Source organism: Crocodylus siamensis, chromosome 12, assembly GCF_052110815.1.
Source record: "Crocodylus siamensis isolate JL-2025a chromosome 12, ASM5211081v1, whole genome shotgun sequence".
Classification (NCBI taxonomy): Eukaryota; Metazoa; Chordata; order Crocodylia; family Crocodylidae; genus Crocodylus; species Crocodylus siamensis.
Genome location: NC_143406.1, coordinates 33,311,847 through 33,331,941, shown reverse-complemented (window position 1 = coordinate 33,331,941; position 20,095 = coordinate 33,311,847). Strand labels below are relative to the sequence as shown.

At 41.4% G+C, this 20,095-nt stretch overlaps 1 protein-coding gene across 2 annotated transcripts in view; it reads left to right on the top strand.

The window, feature by feature from the left end:
- SNX29 (sorting nexin 29) overlaps positions 1–18,584 on the top strand; it is a 453,573-nt gene extending 434,989 nt beyond the window's left edge. For both annotated transcript variants that reach the window (XM_090023172.1, XM_090023173.1), the window contains one exon: positions 9,480–18,584. In XM_090023172.1, coding sequence (XP_089879298.1) covers positions 9,480–9,609 — 130 coding nt within the window. In that variant the 3' untranslated portion in view covers positions 9,610–18,584. The remainder of the gene's footprint in view (positions 1–9,479) is intronic.
- The last annotated feature ends 1,511 nt before the right edge of the window (positions 18,585–20,095 follow it).

Sequence of the window (20,095 nt, the reverse complement as noted above, 5' to 3'; positions counted from 1 at the left end):
CCAAGTCTAGAAGTCCATGCTCTATGGGGAGCGAGGAGACAGGTGCTTATTTAGAGCGCTCATGGAAATTCTTATAATTTGCTAAAAAGGAATCTTCTCCTGCCTCCAAACCAGAAAGTTTGAGCAGCTTTTTTGAATATTGAAAGGAAGTGCCAGTTCTAAGAACTTACACTTAAGAATAAAATTGGAATATACTTAAAATGTAAAAGCAGAGATGAGTAGAAGATAGTAAGAATTGTATTATGCAGAGTTCTGAGGAAAAAGGGGGTGTGAATTATTATACAGGAATGAAGAAACACAAATGCTTAACATTGACTGAAGCATAAAAGAACTGTCAGAGACTGAAAGGAAGAAAAGGAAAAAACCCACAAGACTCCTGTGGATACTGACTTGGGGTAAGGGAGTGTTGTTATGGTTATGGAAGATAAATATATTTTTGTATGTTTTAGGGGATTGGCCACATCTTTAAATGTTAAATTTATTATTTGATCAGTTGATCGAGATCTGACCTTCAGGCTTAAGTAAACAAAGTAGGATGGCATGTAAAATTACCCAGATATTCAAGTAGCTGCTCTTCATGTAAAAAATGCTGTCTCACAGGTGGGTAAATTGACTTCTAGCATGAAAAAATCAAGACAGAATCAGACAACCATAACAAAATTAAGGATGAAGATGTACTTGTGATTATTCTGTGATCAGACAGAGATTTTTATTTTTGGGAATTATTTATTCAGCTGTGTAAGTCCATGCATATTATGAAGTGCAGGAAGTTAGGCAGTAGTATAGAAATGAAACAGTCTTTTACTTCTTGGTCATGAGTTCATATTTAATTGTGATAGGCAATTATTTGTCTGACTGCACCAGTATTTTTTACAGCTAACCTTAAAAGAAGGCTTCTGGACAGACGTACTTTGGAAGAACTCCAAATTCCACTCCAATTCGAAGCACTTCAAACCATGAACAGATATGCAGACCCCTCCCTCCCCCCCCCCCCGAATATTTCAGAATTGGTGCAACAGTGTGCAGAGGTGTGCTCTCCAGTCAGGGTGGGATGACTAAAGTTTGCTCAGTCCTGTGGCTCTGCTCTCAACCTCTGGTCTCTTTGTGCTGGAGATAGAGAGGCAGATAAGATTGCTGAGAACAACCAAGCATTCCTCTCCAGAACTGGGAGACCAGATGCCCCACATCCCCCCTCTCCCCCAGGAAATAAGAGATCCCATGGTCCCCTACTAGAATCCATTGTTCTCCAGCCTGGGGTTGCCAGTGTGCATCCTCTTGTGTGCTCAACCTGTCTCCGCCATTTCTTCCTCTCCGACCTTGGAGGGAGTGGGGGGAAAGTGGAGTTCCATAAGATACCAGAGCACTGAGCAACCCCCGTTTGTGCTCCATAGAGGACACAGACATAACTGGAAGTACTTCAGAGTGAAGCACTTACAAATAGTTGCTGCTTCCTCCAGGGTTTGTGTTGGAGTGCTTTGGCCATTTTTGGAGCACTTCATAGGGTGTTAATCTGTCTGCTTGACCTTGCTTCATGTTACCTCTGCCTAGGGCCTCTGGCCTCATGCAAACATTCAGTTTCTCCTGGGAGAGTTGCTGCTCCCCCAGGAGAAACCATGAGTGTACAGACATTCAGGCTTTTTTCCCAGAGTAAAAATTCTTCTCCAGGAGAAGAATAACTTGGGAACAGCCAGGATTGTTTTGAGTTTCTCCTGGGAGAGTGAATGTATGTACACACCATCCTGTCTCCATCCATTAACTACATAAAATCTTGGGGGTAATAGTGCAGTAAGAGGAAACAACTATTAAAGATATAGCACAGTACTTTCAAAGAATGCACTGCTTTAGCACCGTGCAACTAACTGGCGGTTAGGGTAAAGCTTATCTTGGCAGGAGCCAGAACTTTCTTGGAGGACAGTCATTAGTTTTGAACTAAATCCTTCCAGGACCTAGGAATGATCACCAGCCTAGGCACCTTCTATTCCAAGTGTAAGCACTATATATGTTGCTGAGAGGACAAACCTGCAAGCATAGATAGATAGATATACTGAGAAGACAAACATGAAAGATTGCACACTGCATAATATACTACTTGATGTACTGGAATATATTGTGGTGATCAGTGTGGCTTAAGAGCCTGTATTAAAATGGAAAAAACTCAAAGTATTCTTTATAATAATTTCATTTTACACAAAAAAACACCTATTGGGGATTCTCTGGTTTTACTGACCCCAGTAAACATTGACAAGAAGACTAATGCAGCATCTGCTATTCTAATCCTTCTGTTGGCTGGGAAGTATTTTAGATGAAAATACATATTGTAAATAAAAGCTAAAGCAAAAGTGAAATCATTATTTGTTGCTGAGATTTACATATGCATGTTGCATACTCAAGACCTGATCCTGAACAGCATTACACACCCAGTAAGATTAACTCCTGATAACGGGGTTTAGTGCTTCCAAAGATTCAGGCCGTAGACCAGTAAAAAGATGGTTCCATTGCCAACCCTGTTGCTTTGTTAAGTTTTTGTAATACTTAAAAACTTCAAGATAAGGTAGACTGCATGAAGTGGAAGGCAGACATCTTCACACAAGCATTCTCATTGCCAAACGCCAGAACAGTGCAATTCAGATAACCACATATGGGAAAAAACCCCCACTCACAGCAGAGCTACCAATTTGACAAGAAGGGCCCAATGTATGGGAAACTACCAGTGAATCAGAAGCTCATTAAAAAAGAGCAGTTATCATAAGCTGTTCTCTACAGATGCACCTCAGGCAGAACTTGACACCATGACAAAATCAATGAAGCTGAATTGGAAGCCAAACAAATGCTGGGCACAGTAATCAGGAATGCTTACAAGCTAAAACAATGACCCGATGGGAAGAAGAAATTGATCATCTCCGCAGGATGCATTCATCTTGTGACTCAGACAAGTGAAGACTGTACTTGGGAACCGGAATCTGGAGTATTTGAACATATTTCTTTGATTAAGGCAGCACCAGGGAGATATCTAATTCCCACCTGAATTAGCCTTTAAAATACCTTATGTAAAGGCTAAAAAGGTGATGAAAGGAAGAAGGAACTGCATATGAAAATGAGCCAGCCTAATGAAGGTTCTCTAAACGTAGAAAGTCAGGTCTTGTCTCCACAGGATAGTTGCAACAGTTACTCCAAAATAACAATTCTGGGATAACCATATATGCCTTTTTCCCAGTTTAGCTTCATCTGCTTTCAGTTCATATCCTGCTTTAATTCCGATTAACTTTCACAAATAGATAAGTGATACTTTTTAGCAAAAGATTTACCCTAACTAGAAAATATCAGAGAATGTGTTGTATAGAAAAAGATCAATTAAAAAGGGAGACTGTCAAGCAGTGTGTATATGCGGAGCCAAAAATAATGGAAAATATTCCACTTCACTGATTTTTTACTTTGCTTAGCCAGATATACTGGCTAGGCCACTGTCACAGAGGCACCGCAAGATAAATTTACTTTTGGGGGGTTGCTGCGTGGCATGTATGGATATTCTCTCAAATTAGGTATATGATGGTTTAGAAATGGTGTTTAAGGTTTGCTTTTTGAGAATTGGCTTATGGGTATTTATATATGCATTAGAATGGTTCAGGATGGACAGAAGGGGTTAACTGATTTCTAAAATCCTGGGTCTCATACACAGTTTTCTGTGTCTTCAGAAGCAGACAGGCTGTCTAACACAGCAAGGCCACAACACACACAGCCTGGGAAAGTGGGGGCATGTGCCACACCGTTCCATAACATGGCAAGGCCAAAGAAAAGGGGGCCTAAAATTCCTGTTTTAGGAAGGGTATGCATGCGATGGGCTTAGAATATGCTGATGGAACAGGACGTGGACAGTGTGATGACCACAGAGAGAGACAGGTCAATCAGTGATAGCCGCAGATGAAGAGTCATCAAGAGTCATCAGGAGGGACAGCAAATACAATAGCAAAGACTTGAGAGTAACAAAGGGTCCCTCCCCATTCTCCGCCTCCCCAAGAGGGGCTCCAAGAAGGGGCCTGGGTCCCTGAAAAGGGTCTCCATTCCTGGGAGGGGCCCCCGAAGCCAACATGGACAGGGGTGTGGGCCTTGGCATCCTACCTCCAGGCTGCTGACATCTGACACCTAAGAGAGAGGCTCGGAGTGAAGCCTGCATCTTGGCCAGATGTATCCTGACTCTCGTGACAGCCCTAGGACTGGTAGTATATAGAATTGCTTGAATATTTGTATTGTTTATTTTGCGTTATCACTGTGTATCAATAAATTTGCCTATTATTGAATGGAAAGGTTGCGGTCTGTCTGAGGGTGGGTCACCTCCCCCCCCCCCCCCCCCCCCCCCCCCCCCCCGAGAACAAGGCATTTGGGTCCTAAATCCAAAGCTAACACTCCAATCTTGTGATGTTTGATTCCTAATTTGATTTATTGCAAAGCTGTGTTCAGTTTTATTGTCCTCGTAACTGTGTGTGTGTTTCAGTATTTGATATAAATGTAATTTTGAGGTATCTTTATATTTCAGCTGTAGTTGTGTTAGTAAGGTAGTGATTAACTTGGACGGCCCACGGCTGTTCACACTTAAAAGAGTCAATGGCTGAGAATTAGCATTTGACTGAGTTTGTTTATTGGTTCTCTCTGCTTGTGAGCTAAGAGGCAGGGGGAAGCCTGGGTCTGGCCAGACTATGATATCATATTTACATTTTAAAAGAAGCCTAACACCTAACTGCTCAGAGTACCATACAAGAGAGACAGCACATCAGATTAACAAATCTACATGTCTAAAAAGTATGCAAGATTATAATCTGGTAAATATGCACCTTTGGGGGTCAGGAAGTTACTGGCATAGTGTGAGCCCCCCTGTAAATTGAATGGTGACATATGTTAATAGCCAGACTGGAAAAGGTACTTAAGCCTGCCTAAAGAGCAGTCTTCAGTTTTCCCAGGTACAAGGGAGGGGCTGAGTCCCACAGCCAAGCCGGCTGGGTAAAATCAGCTGACGGGAATGCAGGAAGTCCTGATAGGAAGGGTTTCGTGCATCTTTGAATTGAAGGTGCAGGGTAAGAACAAGTCAATGTTCTGCTATCTTCTTTTGTTGTTTTACTCTTACAAATCTGTTTCACAATATGCGGTTACTGGTTTCTTATGCTTGTTCTTGTTTTGTAATAAATCCTTTTGTTGTCTCCTTCCACTGGCTGCCTCTGAAAGGAGTGACTTCTAGACAAGCGATATTCCAGGCTGACTCCCTCTACTGAGAGAAGCCCCTATAATTTCTTCCATAACCCAGAATCGGGGGCCACTTGAGGCCAACAGAGATCTCTCACTGTAGCTACAGAGTCCAGCGTAAGGGCAGAGGAACTGAGGATTGCTGGGAGAGGGAGCAGGCAGCTTGCAGCTAAAATGCACAAATGAGATGCTTCACTCTTGGATACTTTCCATCCAGATTCAGCAAAAATGGAAGTTGGGTGGACTTATGGGAAATGTGTGTGTGTGTGCACGTGTGCTTAATTTAATGTATACTTTTTAAGGTTCTTAACTTATTTTTGCCCATACACCATCTGTTTCCATGGAAGCAGTTCTGGGTACCAGCAGCTGAAATTGAATTTCAGCTGTTTGTGGCTGTTTCCATAGAAAAGGATGCTGGATGGGTGGAAATCCAATTCCTCTCATATATTATTCTTTAAAAGTTGTGTATTTTTTTTCTTTTAAGAAAAGATTTAATTAAATTTTTAGATTTAAAAATACTGTTAGAAAATGAATTGAGGTAGATGCTTTGGGATTCTATTTCTGGTCGCTGCTGTAGATCTGGAATAACTCACTTAAAGTCAATGGAGTTACTATAGATTTACTGACGACAAAAATTGACCTTTATTTTTCATTCTCATCTTTTGGTGTTCTTGATAACATTCTAGTGATGTCCCCAGTAATCCAGGCCTACTCCCTAGGCAGGGTCCTTGTGATGCTTTTATTTTGGGAAAACCTATTTTGTACCATTTGAACACTTTTTTTCTTTCTTTCAAAGGACTTTCTTCATTCTGTAAGGGCAATTTGCTTCCCATTGGACCAACACTAATGTTATTTCATGAACTTGCCAGCAGGAGGAGCTTGTGTATTAAAGGACACTTGCAATAAGGCAAACACTGGGTTATAGTAATTGCACACAAAACTTTGTTTTCAAGCACAGCATAGACTAGCTGTCTGTCTAGCAGAACAATCCTGGCAGTAGTGTCAGCCATGGCCATCTTACTGGCAAAGTGAATCCTGGCAAAGTGATTACATGGGTAATCTTTAGGATGAAAAAAGCCCACCAAACCAAAAAGGTATATTTCTTTCCTTTTGTAAATCTTTATACCTTTCAACAACTATGCACTTTTTACTCCACTTACAAATCTTCAGAAGCTCTCCTCCATATTCTGCCTACACATATTGGAACCCCATCATGCTTTAAAAAAATGTTCACCATGAAAATAATAAGTAACGTCATAGTCATATCATAATCATAGTCATACTATCATAGTAATATCAACGTAGGACTGGAAGGGACTTCACAAGGTCATTTAATCTAGTCCCCAAATTTTCCCTCTTGACAGATATAATAATATAAATAAAATGAAGTTGAACCTGAAGTTGATTTAGAAACTAAGATCTTTCCCATACTGCACTTAGTGTTATTTATTAGACTTCCCCACAGCTATATAAGTAGTACTGCTGTGTTACAAAATAAAAACCATAAAGTCTAGAAGCATGGTAATGGAAATCTATTTGTCTTTGGTTACCAAAAAGTAAGCTTGATTTTATTGCTGTGCAAGAAAAGAAATAAATTTACAATTAGTAAATCTTGTTATTGCACAGGAGGAACAAGTGTACTACTAACAAGAATTGTGATTGATGAAAATGTTATGCATTTTTTCCCTGTAAAGGATTTCTGGTCGCACAGAAAGAATAAGTACTGGATTAGGAGCTCTAGTGAACTTTAGTTAAAATCAATATATTTACTTAAGACTTTCTCCAAACCCAAGGCTGCTTCAAGCCATTCTGCTAAGAGACTGCACTACTATGAAGCTCTGAACTCTAGTTTTAAAAGCATTTTCATTTTCTGCTAACATTTACAATTTTGCAGTTCACTTTGGCAGGGTATTTCCTGCAGCTATTTTCCCATTATGTTGGGGAATATTGACAATAACATTTATTAGAGGTGCACTGATACATCGGTCCAATATTGAATCAGCACCAATATAAAGAACATTGATCATTTCAGAAATCAGCTTGATTTGGCCAATAAATGCCCATGCATGCACGCAGCTGCAGCCTAAAGAGCATGGCTTAGTCTTCATAGGCACATAGGAATCAAGGAGTATGGCCTGGCAGCTTGGAGAACTGCATGAAGCTGGCAAGTCTGGTGTGGTGGGAGGGAAGGGGTATGGTGGGGCAAGGCCCCACGATAAGGGAGGAGTGGGGCTGGTGGGGAAGTGTTGCCCAGCCAGGGTGGCGTGGGCATGGGACAGAGGTGTGGCTCATCCAGCGGTGCAGGGAGTGGTGCGGTGACTTGTCTGGGAGCCACCAGTCCGTGCTCGCCTGCTCATCCGGTGACTCCTGCCGCTCATCTGGGAAGGCGGGGGCTGTGTGGCCCCATCACTAGGCAGGGCAGGGTGGGCCAGGAAAAGCCCTGAGCAGCACTGGACCCAGCCCGCCCCACCCTGCATTGATTCAGGGTCATCCCCTCCCCCACCCCATGCCCTCCTGGATGAGTGGTGGGAACAGCAGCAGAAGCTGCTGGACGAGCGGCTTCCAGACGAGCAGAGTGCAGCAGTGGGAGTTGCGCCCCCCCCATCCCCCCGTGCCCCCCATCCCTCCGTCCCACGCCTGCCCCAGCCCCAGCCCCACTCCTCCCTCTCACTACAGGGGCCTTGCTCTGCCTCTCCAAGCTGCTGGGCTGGTATCAGAAATCGGATTGGTATCAGCCAACATGCCTCCTTCAAAATCAGCTATCGGTATCAGCCCCAAAAATCTCTGTTGGTGCACCCCTAGTATTTATTAGAGTTAAAAACCAATGGTTACCACTGCCAATATGAAATGTTATTGTCTTACCTTGCTAAAGTACTCTGCCTCTGAGAGTTAATTATGCACCTATGTATAGGACCTGTACAAGGCATGTTTCACTAGATCTCATTAATTAACCCCTCAAATTACTGCTGAAGTGGGACTTGAGTTTACATCTGCCTATGCAGAGGTAAATGTCATACTGCAAAGAAAAGGGAGTGAATTCATTATTTGCTTTAAAACTATATAATTTTTACCTAAAATAACAAGTACTACAGAAGACCAAGTCTCCCACTCACACTGAATGTTGATACAAGTACCTGTTTTTTCTAAAATGCTGGTAAGTGATGTTTGTTGAGTTGTACAAAATGTACTCATGTAGGGTGCGCGCAGATGTGCGTGGATGTTTGGTTCCCAGGGACAACTAGCAGTGGCGCACGTTGCACTGCAGCTACTTGTCCCTGGGGAATGCCTGTGCCATGCATGCTTTGGCTGTGGCAAGTTACCCCAGGGGCAGTAGGGGAGGCTGGGGCCAGCACTTACCCAGTAGCCTTACCTGGGGTCCTGGGGGCTCTCTGGGCTGCGGCTGCGGTGATCGTGCCACGCAGAGCCTGGCTGGCAGGGGCGTGTGGCTCTGGGCAGCCTGGTTCTGCTTTTCAGCAGCGCTCACTGCCCAAGCATGTCATGCACCAGGGGTTTTTTGTGCAGGTTTTTCTGACCCTGGGGGGAAAAAAAATGGTGCAGCACATGCTCAGGTAGTGCGCCTTTGTAGTGCAGCGAACACTGAGCTGTGTGGTGTGTGACACTGCAAACAGGTTTGCGGCTCCACATGCCGTACAACCATGCTCGTCTGCACATGCCCATAGTGTTCTCTAAAAGAATGGTGAAAATACAGCGTTATCTCTTTCTACTGTAGTTTTCCAAGGAGTCTATAGCAATGACATCTAGGTCAGCAGAATTTTGTGTTACTGCTTGTTGTTGAATATAGACTACTCTGAGTAAATCATTTTCAGAAAGCTCATTCATGTAATATCACAGTCTGTTGTTGGTCAGAACAGACTCGAGAGTTCCCAACAGGGATGTATTACTAATGTGCTTCATCACATGATGATACATGCATCCATAATTAGAAGAATGTTAACTGAAGCATCATCCAAGCTCTTGCTCAGTTTGCCTGTGTTTATCACTTCAAAATGCTGGGACTGCAGTCTCCCATAAAGCACTACTTGTCCTCATATTTTACAGGATCACACTTGTAATTCAGATTGCAGACAGCAGTCTAAATTATATAAGTCTATGTAGTTAAGGATGTATACTGTAGTTTGCAACCATGTGCCAGGTTCTTATAACATCTGCTTTTTCCATATTCAGACCAGCAACCGGCTAATTTTCATATAAAATGAACTTGTTCTTGTGTTTATTCTTTTTCCTAGTGATATTCAGCCTGGTGGAGAACCAGTAAATAAAGGCAGTCGCTCAAGGGTGACTACCCGCTTTCCAAAGCTATCACGGAGCCATCAAAGAGAGCCACGGAACCTGGAGCCTCAAAGTGGTGACCTCTGACTCCATGACTGTGAACACCAGCACCGTGTACTTTAAACAGTCCTGTGATTTCTTCCCATGCTGCACTGTTGATTATATAAGCTCCTTGGGAGAATACAGGTGCTTCAAGTTAATTCCTGAAAAGAGACGCTCAGTACCAAGGTTCATCATTCTGATCAAATAGGTCAGTTCTCAAGGCAGCAGTCATTTCCCAAAGGAATACGAGGGCTGCTCAGTAGAGCCTCAGCAAATTGATATACATTTCCTTTGTTTTGTAGAGCAGTACATATTATTTCCTTTGTTATCTTCTCCTCTGCTACTATGAATCCTTTGTTTGTTTTGTAGAATCTCTCTCTTCTACCCTCATATCATCTTTTTATGTTCCTGAGATCTGTTGGCATGTCAGGAAAATGCTGAGGTTTTTTTCTCCTTACAAGCACAACTATGCTTATCACTATTCAGTCTGCATGAGACACTTCAAGCACAGTAGACTAATGCTACTGCCCATTAGCATGACAGGCAAAATCCATGCTAATGCGCAGTAGAATTAATCTACTGCACATTAGCGTCATGAAAAAGTGTGCACTGGCACTAATGTGCAGTAGCGCCCATTATGGTGCATTAAATTAGTCCCTGTAATTACAGGGACTAAGCTTAATGTGCTGTAATTACAGCACATTAATGAATGTGTAGACATTCCCAGTATGTGCCAGAAAGTTGTGCTTCAAAAGCCTCCCTAGCCCATTACTTTTTGGAAATAAAATGACTAAAATTCTTTGATGCACAGAAGAGGGTTTCAGAAACTTGAGAAAGTAAATGGCAGCAGAAGAATATTGTAGAAGACAAAAAAAATCTTGTGTATATGTTTAATTAGATATTCCCAGGTGCTCTCACTTGTGAAGAGCAAGTCTACGAAATCAGAGTTTCTAATAATTTTCTAATGAAATGTTGTTTTTGTTGAAAGGTAAGAGGCAAGTCAGTTCAAGATCTTTAATGCAAAAGGAAACATGGCGTTAACACAGTACAAAGTAAAGCTTTCTGGCAACGGGCTATGTTCTGTTATTGATTTGTTTTTGATGTATTATAGAACAATCTCTCTACATTAAAACAAGCGGATGTTCGGGCATTCTTACCACTGCTTTGTAAGACCTGAAATGATGCTTACAAAGAATTGCTTCTTATGAAAGTGCCTGTCACCTCTTACCTCTAAGTGACCTGTAATGGTTCTGTGAGAGCAAGTAAGAAAACTGGGGGGTTAATTGTTATAAGTGATGGAAGTCCTGATATGGATTAACTGGAATCCAGTTCAGCATCCATTAGGTGCACTGCCGTAGGCAGTAAATTACACTTTGGTTATCTTCTTTTCTGTATAAAGTCTTAACCAGTATACATTTAGATTTTCTAATGACTGTATTTTGGCATTTCTTTGGACCACAACAACTCTCATCTCATAAGTTGTTTGGATAATCTGTACTTACCATAAATCAGTATATTTTGTTTTTGCACTCTCCACATCAGCAATTATAAAAAAAACATTTTTCCTTTCAGGAACATAAACCACTGATTATCAATGCACTTTTCCCAATATAAAGCTTTATTTAAAAATCTAACCAACTGGGACCCCTGTTCTGTAAGTGTTTGTTATGTAAGTAGTCTGCTGACTTCAACAGAACTACTCAGCTGAATAAAGACTAATGTAATGATTGCAGAACTGGAGATTAAGTGTAATCAATGAGTTCTATAACAGTAATATTGAAATGTACCGTGTGTACATTGCACTGAATGGAAATGGCAAAAAGTTGTAGAGAGATATTTCAGATCATGAGGCCAAAAGAAGAATGTAAAAGAAATGAAATCTTGCTTCTCAATCACTAGCAATCTTGTCTGCTACTGCAATATCTTTTTCACATCAGTAAAAGTATTCCTTTATAAAAAAAAAAATCCCAAAGGACAGCTTATCAGAAGAACCAGTAGTCTTGTCTTGTATTAGGGGACAAGTTAATGTTGATGTCTGCACATGGTAGGGTACGTGTTTGTTTTTAAAAAAAATGTAAGGTAGCTACAGACTCAAGGTTCTCCAGACTCCTTAATTTGATGCATTGCTGATATTTTAAAAAAGATTTTAGCAATGAATGAAAGTTCCCCTTTGAAAACATTTTAGAGTCCATTTCTTTCAAAGGTCATAGGAGCCTTACATGGTCATGGGAGTGTGAGCTGTAATTTATGCATCTAATTTTGTCTAGTGATATTAAATTACAGATTAAACTGAAAATCTACATTGCGTAGATTCATTTGTGGAGCAGTTGGATTTGTATGTTTGCCACATGAAGACTTATTAAACTTCAAAAAATAGCTCACAGTGTACAGCCTTCCCCCACCCCTTCTTTGGAAAGCTGCAAATGGTAAGGAAATTAATTTAGCAGAGGCACACATGCTAAACATAGAATAATATGTACAATCCATATTTTTAAAACTGTTTCTTTTTTTGTTTTTTGCAGGAAATTTGCTCTCTCTCTATATATTTGGCTCTTAAATTATCTCTCTTGCTTATTTTGCCTCTCATAATTTTAATATATGAATATAAATAATTAAAAAAAATGGACTCATTTACAGAATATAAATTATTCCCTGTTAACTATATGTGCTCAGATTACAATGTGCATAGAACTTTAATTTTGTGACTTGAGATATATTGTAATGTGCTGCAGTTATTAACCCACTTATTCTCATCTGATTTCTTAATAAAATTTAAGAAAATAGTTGGGTAGATTTATTTCACAAGTAACACAGTATAAAAGAATGGACGGTAACTGAACCTGTAGTCTTAACAAAAATGTTCAGAGACAGACTGCTCACATTACTCACACGGGTAACACTGAGCTCAGTGAAAATACCCTGAGTAAAGTGAACCAGATTAGATTTGTTAAGCATTCCAGCCAAGATTTTCTGATGTGTCTTGTACATTTGGATGCCTAAATATTTGTCATGTTGAAACACCATAGACGTGGAAACAGACGTCACCTTTGTGCCATCATAAAAATGTTTAGGTTGGCATAAAGTGAAAGCAAGCACACATCTATGCCTTGTAGTATACCACAGATGCTCAAATTTGTGGCCATAACAGAAGGTGGTAATAAATTAGGACACTGTATTCTGGGCTATGCCTGTTTATGATGGAAGAACATGGACAGCATGAAGCTGCCTTCCGTCTCTGGTTGCCGAGGCAGGGGCTCCGCAGCACTGCACACACCAGGAATTCCTACGCAGGATTGGGCTCCTGAATCCTTGAGCGTACCTGCCTTGTTTTCCCTGCTTACCCAGATGTATCCCCTCCAGGGGTAAGCAGGGAAAGTCAGGGCTTCAGGGCCTCTGCCTACAAGTGGGGATTCCCTGCATGTAGACAAAGTCCCTGTGCAGCAGCGATACCTGCAGGGGAATCCCTGTACGAAGGATTTCCTTGCAGATACAAAGAAAGGCTGAACTTCAGGAAGGCTGAAGTTATTTAAAAGAAGGCGGAAACTTCCCCCTTCCTTCCCCCTTCCTTCCCCCTCACCTTGCACTTGCAGCCCTAGTCCCACACCGCTCCCAGAAATGTGCACCAGTTAGACATCCCTGGAGTAGATATCCTGGAGTGTGATTAGTTGTGCCATAACGTATTGTGGTAGAGCTGATCACACTCCATCTAGGACCTCTGTTTTCTACCTAATAGGCCTAATTTTCAGTAACTGCTATAAATACTAATTCTCAATATTAATCCTTTTTAAATGTTTTGGAAAATCTTGCCCAACCACTTAAAAGTATTCAGTGCTGAGAAATACTGTAAAAATAAAAATGGTTCTATTAAATACTTCTGCATTTTTCCATGTAACATTGCATCATGTGCAGTTCTGAATTTTAGGTGCTGCTTTTTCTGAAATATAACCCAGGTTGTTTGTGGCTGATAGCAATAGTTTGTCAATGACCAGTGAAGAATGAGGAAGTAGAGTCAGTCCAACTCTTGGTGGAGAGCCATGCACAGCACTACTAACAAAAACCATATACACAGTCATATGTGATGATCTGCCCAGTCAGTGTAAAACTCATGTGGCCTTGTCTTCTCCAGGGTTGTTCCATCAGAACTATGGTCTGCTTGTAGAACGGTGAAGAAGATTGGCTATGACACTCACTGCCTGGCTGTAACATGTACCTGTTTTGCTCATAGGGAACGGAATTCCCCAGACTTCAATTTATCTGGGGACTTCAATCTGTAAGCTTTCCTGAATAAAGGGGTTTTGTATTTTTTTTTTATTTAATGCTGTTTTTCTATTAAATTCAAAATAAATAACTTCCTAAGAAGCAGCAAGTAGGTGATATTCTCACTTCTTTTGCAAATAGGATTGTTTATTGATTTAAATTTGATAAACATTGACTGTAGTTTTAAAGAATCTCATTTTCTTAGAAACCCTGCCATTCATTAGAGAGATTGTAATGCAATGGCTTTTTTAATGGGAAACCTGATTTGATACAAGATTTAAGTCAGTGCATTTATTTATTGAGTGTATGTGGTTTCCACTGAAACAATGTGCCCGAACCACATATGCTAAATAAATAAATGCGCTGACTTAAATCCTGTATCAAATCAAGTTTCCCATTAAAAAAATCCCAAGGTTTATGTGCAGCAGCATAATGACACAGCAGCAAAGACTTAACTTGACATGTCTATTAAATCACATATTGTTAGCAGGATTAATAATTTCTAAGCTGGTCCTGTTTACAAAACATATTGTTTGAAGGTTAGTTGTAAGCAAATTGTATCATTTTACAAAATGTACTGCAAGCCATAAACTACTGTGATTGGATTAGTATGTCAAATATTTGCAGATAAGTCTAGTGGCAGTAGATTTTCTTATAGCTCAAGAATAAGATGGATACAGTAAGACAGAGTTTGTCATTTTGAAATAAACTTTTTCTTGTATAAAAATCTGATTCCTAACAGTCACAGTAATTAATAAAAATGTAAATGTTAATAGGATTGACTGGCTCAGGACAGCTCGCTAGTAATAAATGTATTTAAGAGTGAGCGTTGAATAAAGTAATGTTAAAGTCTGTCAGATTTTATTAACAATCTGGAAAGATGATATTTTCTTACAAATACTTCCAGTCTGAAGAGCTATATAGTGTTATTTTAGATGCAGACATGGATCTAAAAAGCCCTAGTCCTTGCAGGTTGGTCCTGAAGTATCACTGACTCAATCCTACTTAGATAAAGAAAATATTAAACTCTTAATCTTTTGGGATTCCAGCTTTGTAATAGCTCATTTGCAAGGTTCCTCTGTTGCTACTGGGGGCACTGTGTAATATACTTCGCATAGGATGTGTCTACACAAGACATGTTAATGTGCATTAGCCTAATTTAATGCGCATTACGGGCGCATGCCTACACGTATGCACCCTTAATGCACATTAAAATGGTGAAATTAGGCTAATTGGACCTTCAAATGCAGGCATCAAATTTAGGCACAATTAGTTATAGCGCATTAACACACATGTAGATGTGACCTGGCACTAACTTTAGTGCCAGGTCTTCTCAGCCACTAAACACACATGGCAGGGCTGCAGGGACTTGGCGCTAACTTTAGTGCCAGGGGACGCCTGTACACTGTGAGGGGTGTTTTAATACTTAGGGTTGTATTCTGTGTCCCCTAAATTGAAATGGCTAGTTTTTAACTGAAACCCACCATTTCAATTTAGGGGTTTTATTTTTCATCACTGTTACAGCAATGGGCTGATCCTTTTTTTTTTTGGCGAGAAGCCCAATCCTTTTTTTTTTTTATCCCAGTGGAGTCTACGTGCAGCTGGAGGGCTAGCTCCTGAAAGACTGAGTGGCTCCTGAGCTGCTGGGGGCCCCAGTCCTTCCCTCGGTGGTGGCACCCCCTGGGGCTGCCTGGGTGGGCTGCTAATGGGCCGAGTGCTGCCCCAGCTTGGAGGTAGCATGTGGCCCAATCCAACTCTTCCCTGACCCTGAGCTGAGGCAGCACCCGGCCCACTAGCAGCCCGGCTAGGTGGCCCCAGGGAGTGCTCCAACACAGAGGCAAGGACCAGGGGCCCCTTCAGCTCAGTGGGCACCTGGTCCACAAGCAGCACACCCTCTGGCCATGGGAAAGGCAGGCAGTTTCCACCAAAAAAAAAAAAAAGGATCACGCCTGTTGCTACTTCTGCCTTCAGTAGGCACTTGCTGAAGGCAGAAGTGGTGAGGCGCCTAATCCTTGCCTGCCTGTCTCTCCTGTGGCCAGGGGGCAAGCTGACAGCTGCATCATTGCAGTTTGCAACATTGCGAACTAAGCTACATCAGGATGTAGTTTAGTTCGCAACAATACAAACTCATTTAAGAACCCCCAAATTCGTGCACATGTACAGCATGACACCATTAAACCACACACACTGACATTTTTGTCATGTGTACATGGTAATGGTGTCACATGTACAAGAGCCCAAGTGCACTAACTTTAGTGCCAAGTCTCTGCATGTGTAGACATCTGCCAAAAATTGCTTTAATGTGCATTAAATTCAGTTGCACTTAAATGCACATGTAGACACACCCATACAGTCCCAGTTTTCTTCTGTCTTGGCTAGTTTTGCTAATGTGAAGGAAGGTGGTATGTGAGGTCATGCAGGTCTGGAGAGGAACTAGCATGGAGTCTGGCAGCAGAGGGTACTGCCAAAGTTGTGACTGGTAGTAGTGCAACTTGGTTCCTGTGTTGGGGTGGGGTGGGGCAGACATTATCTTCCGCTTGAGGAAAAGAAGTGACAACAACCAAGGAAGAAGCACAGAAGAATATTGAAGAAGCTGGAGACAAGTATATTTCAGTATACTCCAGTTGCTACAAGAGGCAGGTTCTATTTTAAACTATTGTCATACTTACAGGGGTATGTTTCTTGGTTGCCACATAGACTTCCTGTATACATGGCCTGCCAAGACTGCAGGAGCTTGGAACATGTCACCTTTTAGCCACTAGGTCACTATCTCTAGACCAAGTAATATTTATTTGTCCAAAGTATCTTTAAATAAATTAATAAAATATAACACATTACTGAATGGAGGTTTTAAGAGATTACATTTTTGTAAACTGTAGACACATCAGCATTTGAAATAGATTGGAAGCTTTTAACACTTCTCTGACGGTAATGTATATAAGCAGGCAGAATAAAATTGCAGTCAGATTACAAGAATTCCGTTTTAAATTGATATAGCAGATATCATTTTCTTATACTGTGTCAAATTTTTTCCCTTTTTTGTGCCATTTCAAACATTTCTGAAACAAATTCTGATGACTGCTACATCATGAAACTTCAAACTACCTGTGGATATACTTCCCAAATACCCTGGGAAACCTGTGGAACAGTTATTTAGAAGAATGCTGAAAGTGCTGCTCTCAGATTTTCACTTCAGTGTTCTGTTCTTCCAATGAGAGCTTCAAACACGTGGGTCAACTGGATTATCAGAGTTCTGATGAGAACTGACCTTTTTCCTTGAGAGCTATATGAACAGTACTTTCCTTCTGGTGCTTGAATGAGTCTCTCATGGATGTGTGTTCAAGCTCCATCATCTCAGCTTGTGACAGAAATTAACTTGTCTCTTTCTCATTTCCTTATATCATTATTTTTGACCTACTAAAACGTAATATTAATTTGCTGATATTTGGGCATTTAATTGGTTTTTGTAGTGTTAAAGATGTGCAGTGCCATAAAAAGAGCTTTTTATTACATGAAACAATGTAAAGTAAAATGATTATAAAATAAAAATATCAATTGATCTGTTATTTCTTTACATTTTTAGTAAGAAATTAGATATGCTATAACCCTTGTTCTTTTTTTGCTCTGGCACAATAGCATGATCCTTTAAATTTTTTTTTTTTTATTTTGATAATGTTCTAGGCTAAAAAAATCACTTTATGATCCTGTTGCACATAATTGATATTATTTATGAAACTTCATCTATAAAGCTGTCAATACAAATCTCCAATTAATAAGAACAATTTTGCTTTTTGTATCAGTATTAGCATGAATTTACATATAAGCGCTTCACTGTAATGTTTAAGGAGGAATTGATCACCTATTGATATAGTGCTATTCCATCATGAACCTTAATCAGTCTTTGGTGTATAAAAACATACCATATATTCACAAGTGAGAAATAAGTTGTTACTTATTGGTATTTTAATAGCAATGTCCATGTCAATGATAAATGTTTAACTATGGTCGTGAGTTTTTTCATGTGTATGTTGGATAACTTGAAATGGTAAAAAAAAATTAAAATACAATTACAATTAATCTAAAGGGGGGAAAAAAACCTCTTTAAAAGAAATTCTCATTTTGAAAGCCTTTCTAAGAAACCCTAGTACTGGATAAAATTAATTACCCTATTGTCTGGGACCAACCTTTCGGCAGCTCAGGAAGCTGAATTTCCCTTCTGTGTTTGTTTGACAGCTATAGGCACAATGCTGTTAATTCTAAAGAGGTATATTTGTATATACCTTATTCAGATAATACGTTAACCTATAAACAGCTATAAGGTCTTTGTATTAATTTAACCCGTGTTAAGCAACTGTTTACATTACAGAATTTTTAAACTAATGTATATATAATTTTATAAAATACTTTCTTGTATTAAATATTTCTTTTGAAATATCCTGTGGTAATTTTGTTGTAATCTGGTTGAAATATCCTACTTTACAACCAAGAAAATAAATAACATTTTGTATGCTTAAAAGAGAGCATATCTCTAGCCTGTTTATAGCCTGTTTTATAATTGTATTTTTGATTTATGTTAACTTTTTAATGTGCATTGTTCACAAATGCATGGTTTGGGCTGAATTTTCAAAACAACGTGCTTAGGTATTTGCTTTTAATTAATATTTTCTTCATTGTGTCTGATGAAAAGCAATATTTGAGTGATTTGAATTGATGTTTGGATTGTAACTAGATAGGGAAGAGAGTAAACAAACACCTTTCAATTACATTCTCTTGTCATGCCTGTTGCTGTTGGAAAACCTGGATCTAATGGCATCTAAAGGCGAATGGCCACCAGTTGCAGTCTATTCTGAAATCATGGTTTCCATATAACTGTGTTGTTTGACTAGAATCAGTGCTAGATAATAGAGCTAGGGGTGCACTGATAGAGATATTTGAGGCCATTACTGATAGCAGATTTTTAAGGAGGCATCGGCTGATACTGATCCAGTTTCCAATACAGCATGGATTGCTGCATGCAGCTGGTAAGTGTGTTGTGGTGGAAGGTGAGGGAAGGGGCATAGGGGGGCAGATAAAAGCCCCTGCAGTGAGGGAGGGAGCGGAGCTGGGACGGGCTGGGGCAGGCACTGCTCAGCCAGGGTGGGGCGAGGCAGCCATGGCTCATCTGGGGGGTGCAGGGAGGGTGGAGCAGCTCCCACTGCTGCACACACTCCAGGAGGGCAGTGAGGGGGAATATGTGCCCCCTGGATCTGCATGGGGCTGGGCAGGCTGCTGCTGTGGGCTGGGGCTGGGGCTGGGGCTGGGGCCAGGGCCAGGGCTGTGCTGGGCTCTTCCTGGCAGGGGGCGGGACTGGGCTGGGCTGTACTTGGGGCGGACAGTGGAGGCACTGGGAGGGGGCTATGGAGGGGGCTGCAGCCATGCCAAAGCTCACCATAGTCGCCCCAACCACCCCTCCCAGCACTGCTATCGTTCACCCTGAGCACAGTCTGGCTCAGCCCCCACCAGGATGAGCCCAGCACAGCTCTGATCCCAGCCCACAGCAGCGGCCCACCCTGCCCTGTGCAGATCTGGGGGGGAATGTTCCCCTCCCCATGCCCTCCCGGGGTGCGCATAGAGGTGGGAACCACCCTCACCATACCTCCTGGATGAGCCACATCTCTGTCCCACAACCTGCCCCAGCTGTGCAGTGCTTGTACCAGCCCGATGCCCTCCCTCACTGCGTGCGCCTTGATTTTCCCTAGCAGCTGATTGCCAAGCCCAGAAATGCCAGCAGTGAAACCAGAATTGCCACCAGGGGTCTGAGTAGGACCTGGCCGGCGGTCCCCACCCCACAGGCCGGCACCCGTGGGCATGGCCCCCCCGCCCCCCCATTAAGAATGCTACTGTTATCGGCCACATCAGGCCGATTTCTGAGACAGCCAATTTCTTTATAGTGGTGCCGATCCGATATGAACTGATGTTTCAGTACACCTCTAGTTAGAGGACTGTGTGTTGCAAGGACTTAAGTTCTTTTTTTGTCTTTTCCAAGAACTTGCCATGTGACACTGAGCAGTTTTGGAAATTAGACCAATTTTAATCTCGGCTCCATTTTCTTCAGTAGTGTAGCAAGGGGTTGGGTAATGGACGCAAGCACCAGCCACCCTCTTAGAAAATGTGCAAGAATACCAAGCACTACCAGCCCACATACTGCCACTGCTGCAGCCGGCCTAGCCAGAGACACTGGTAGTTATGCCTCTGATTTTTTTTCATCTATACATGAGAAGCTTCAAAGAGTGTC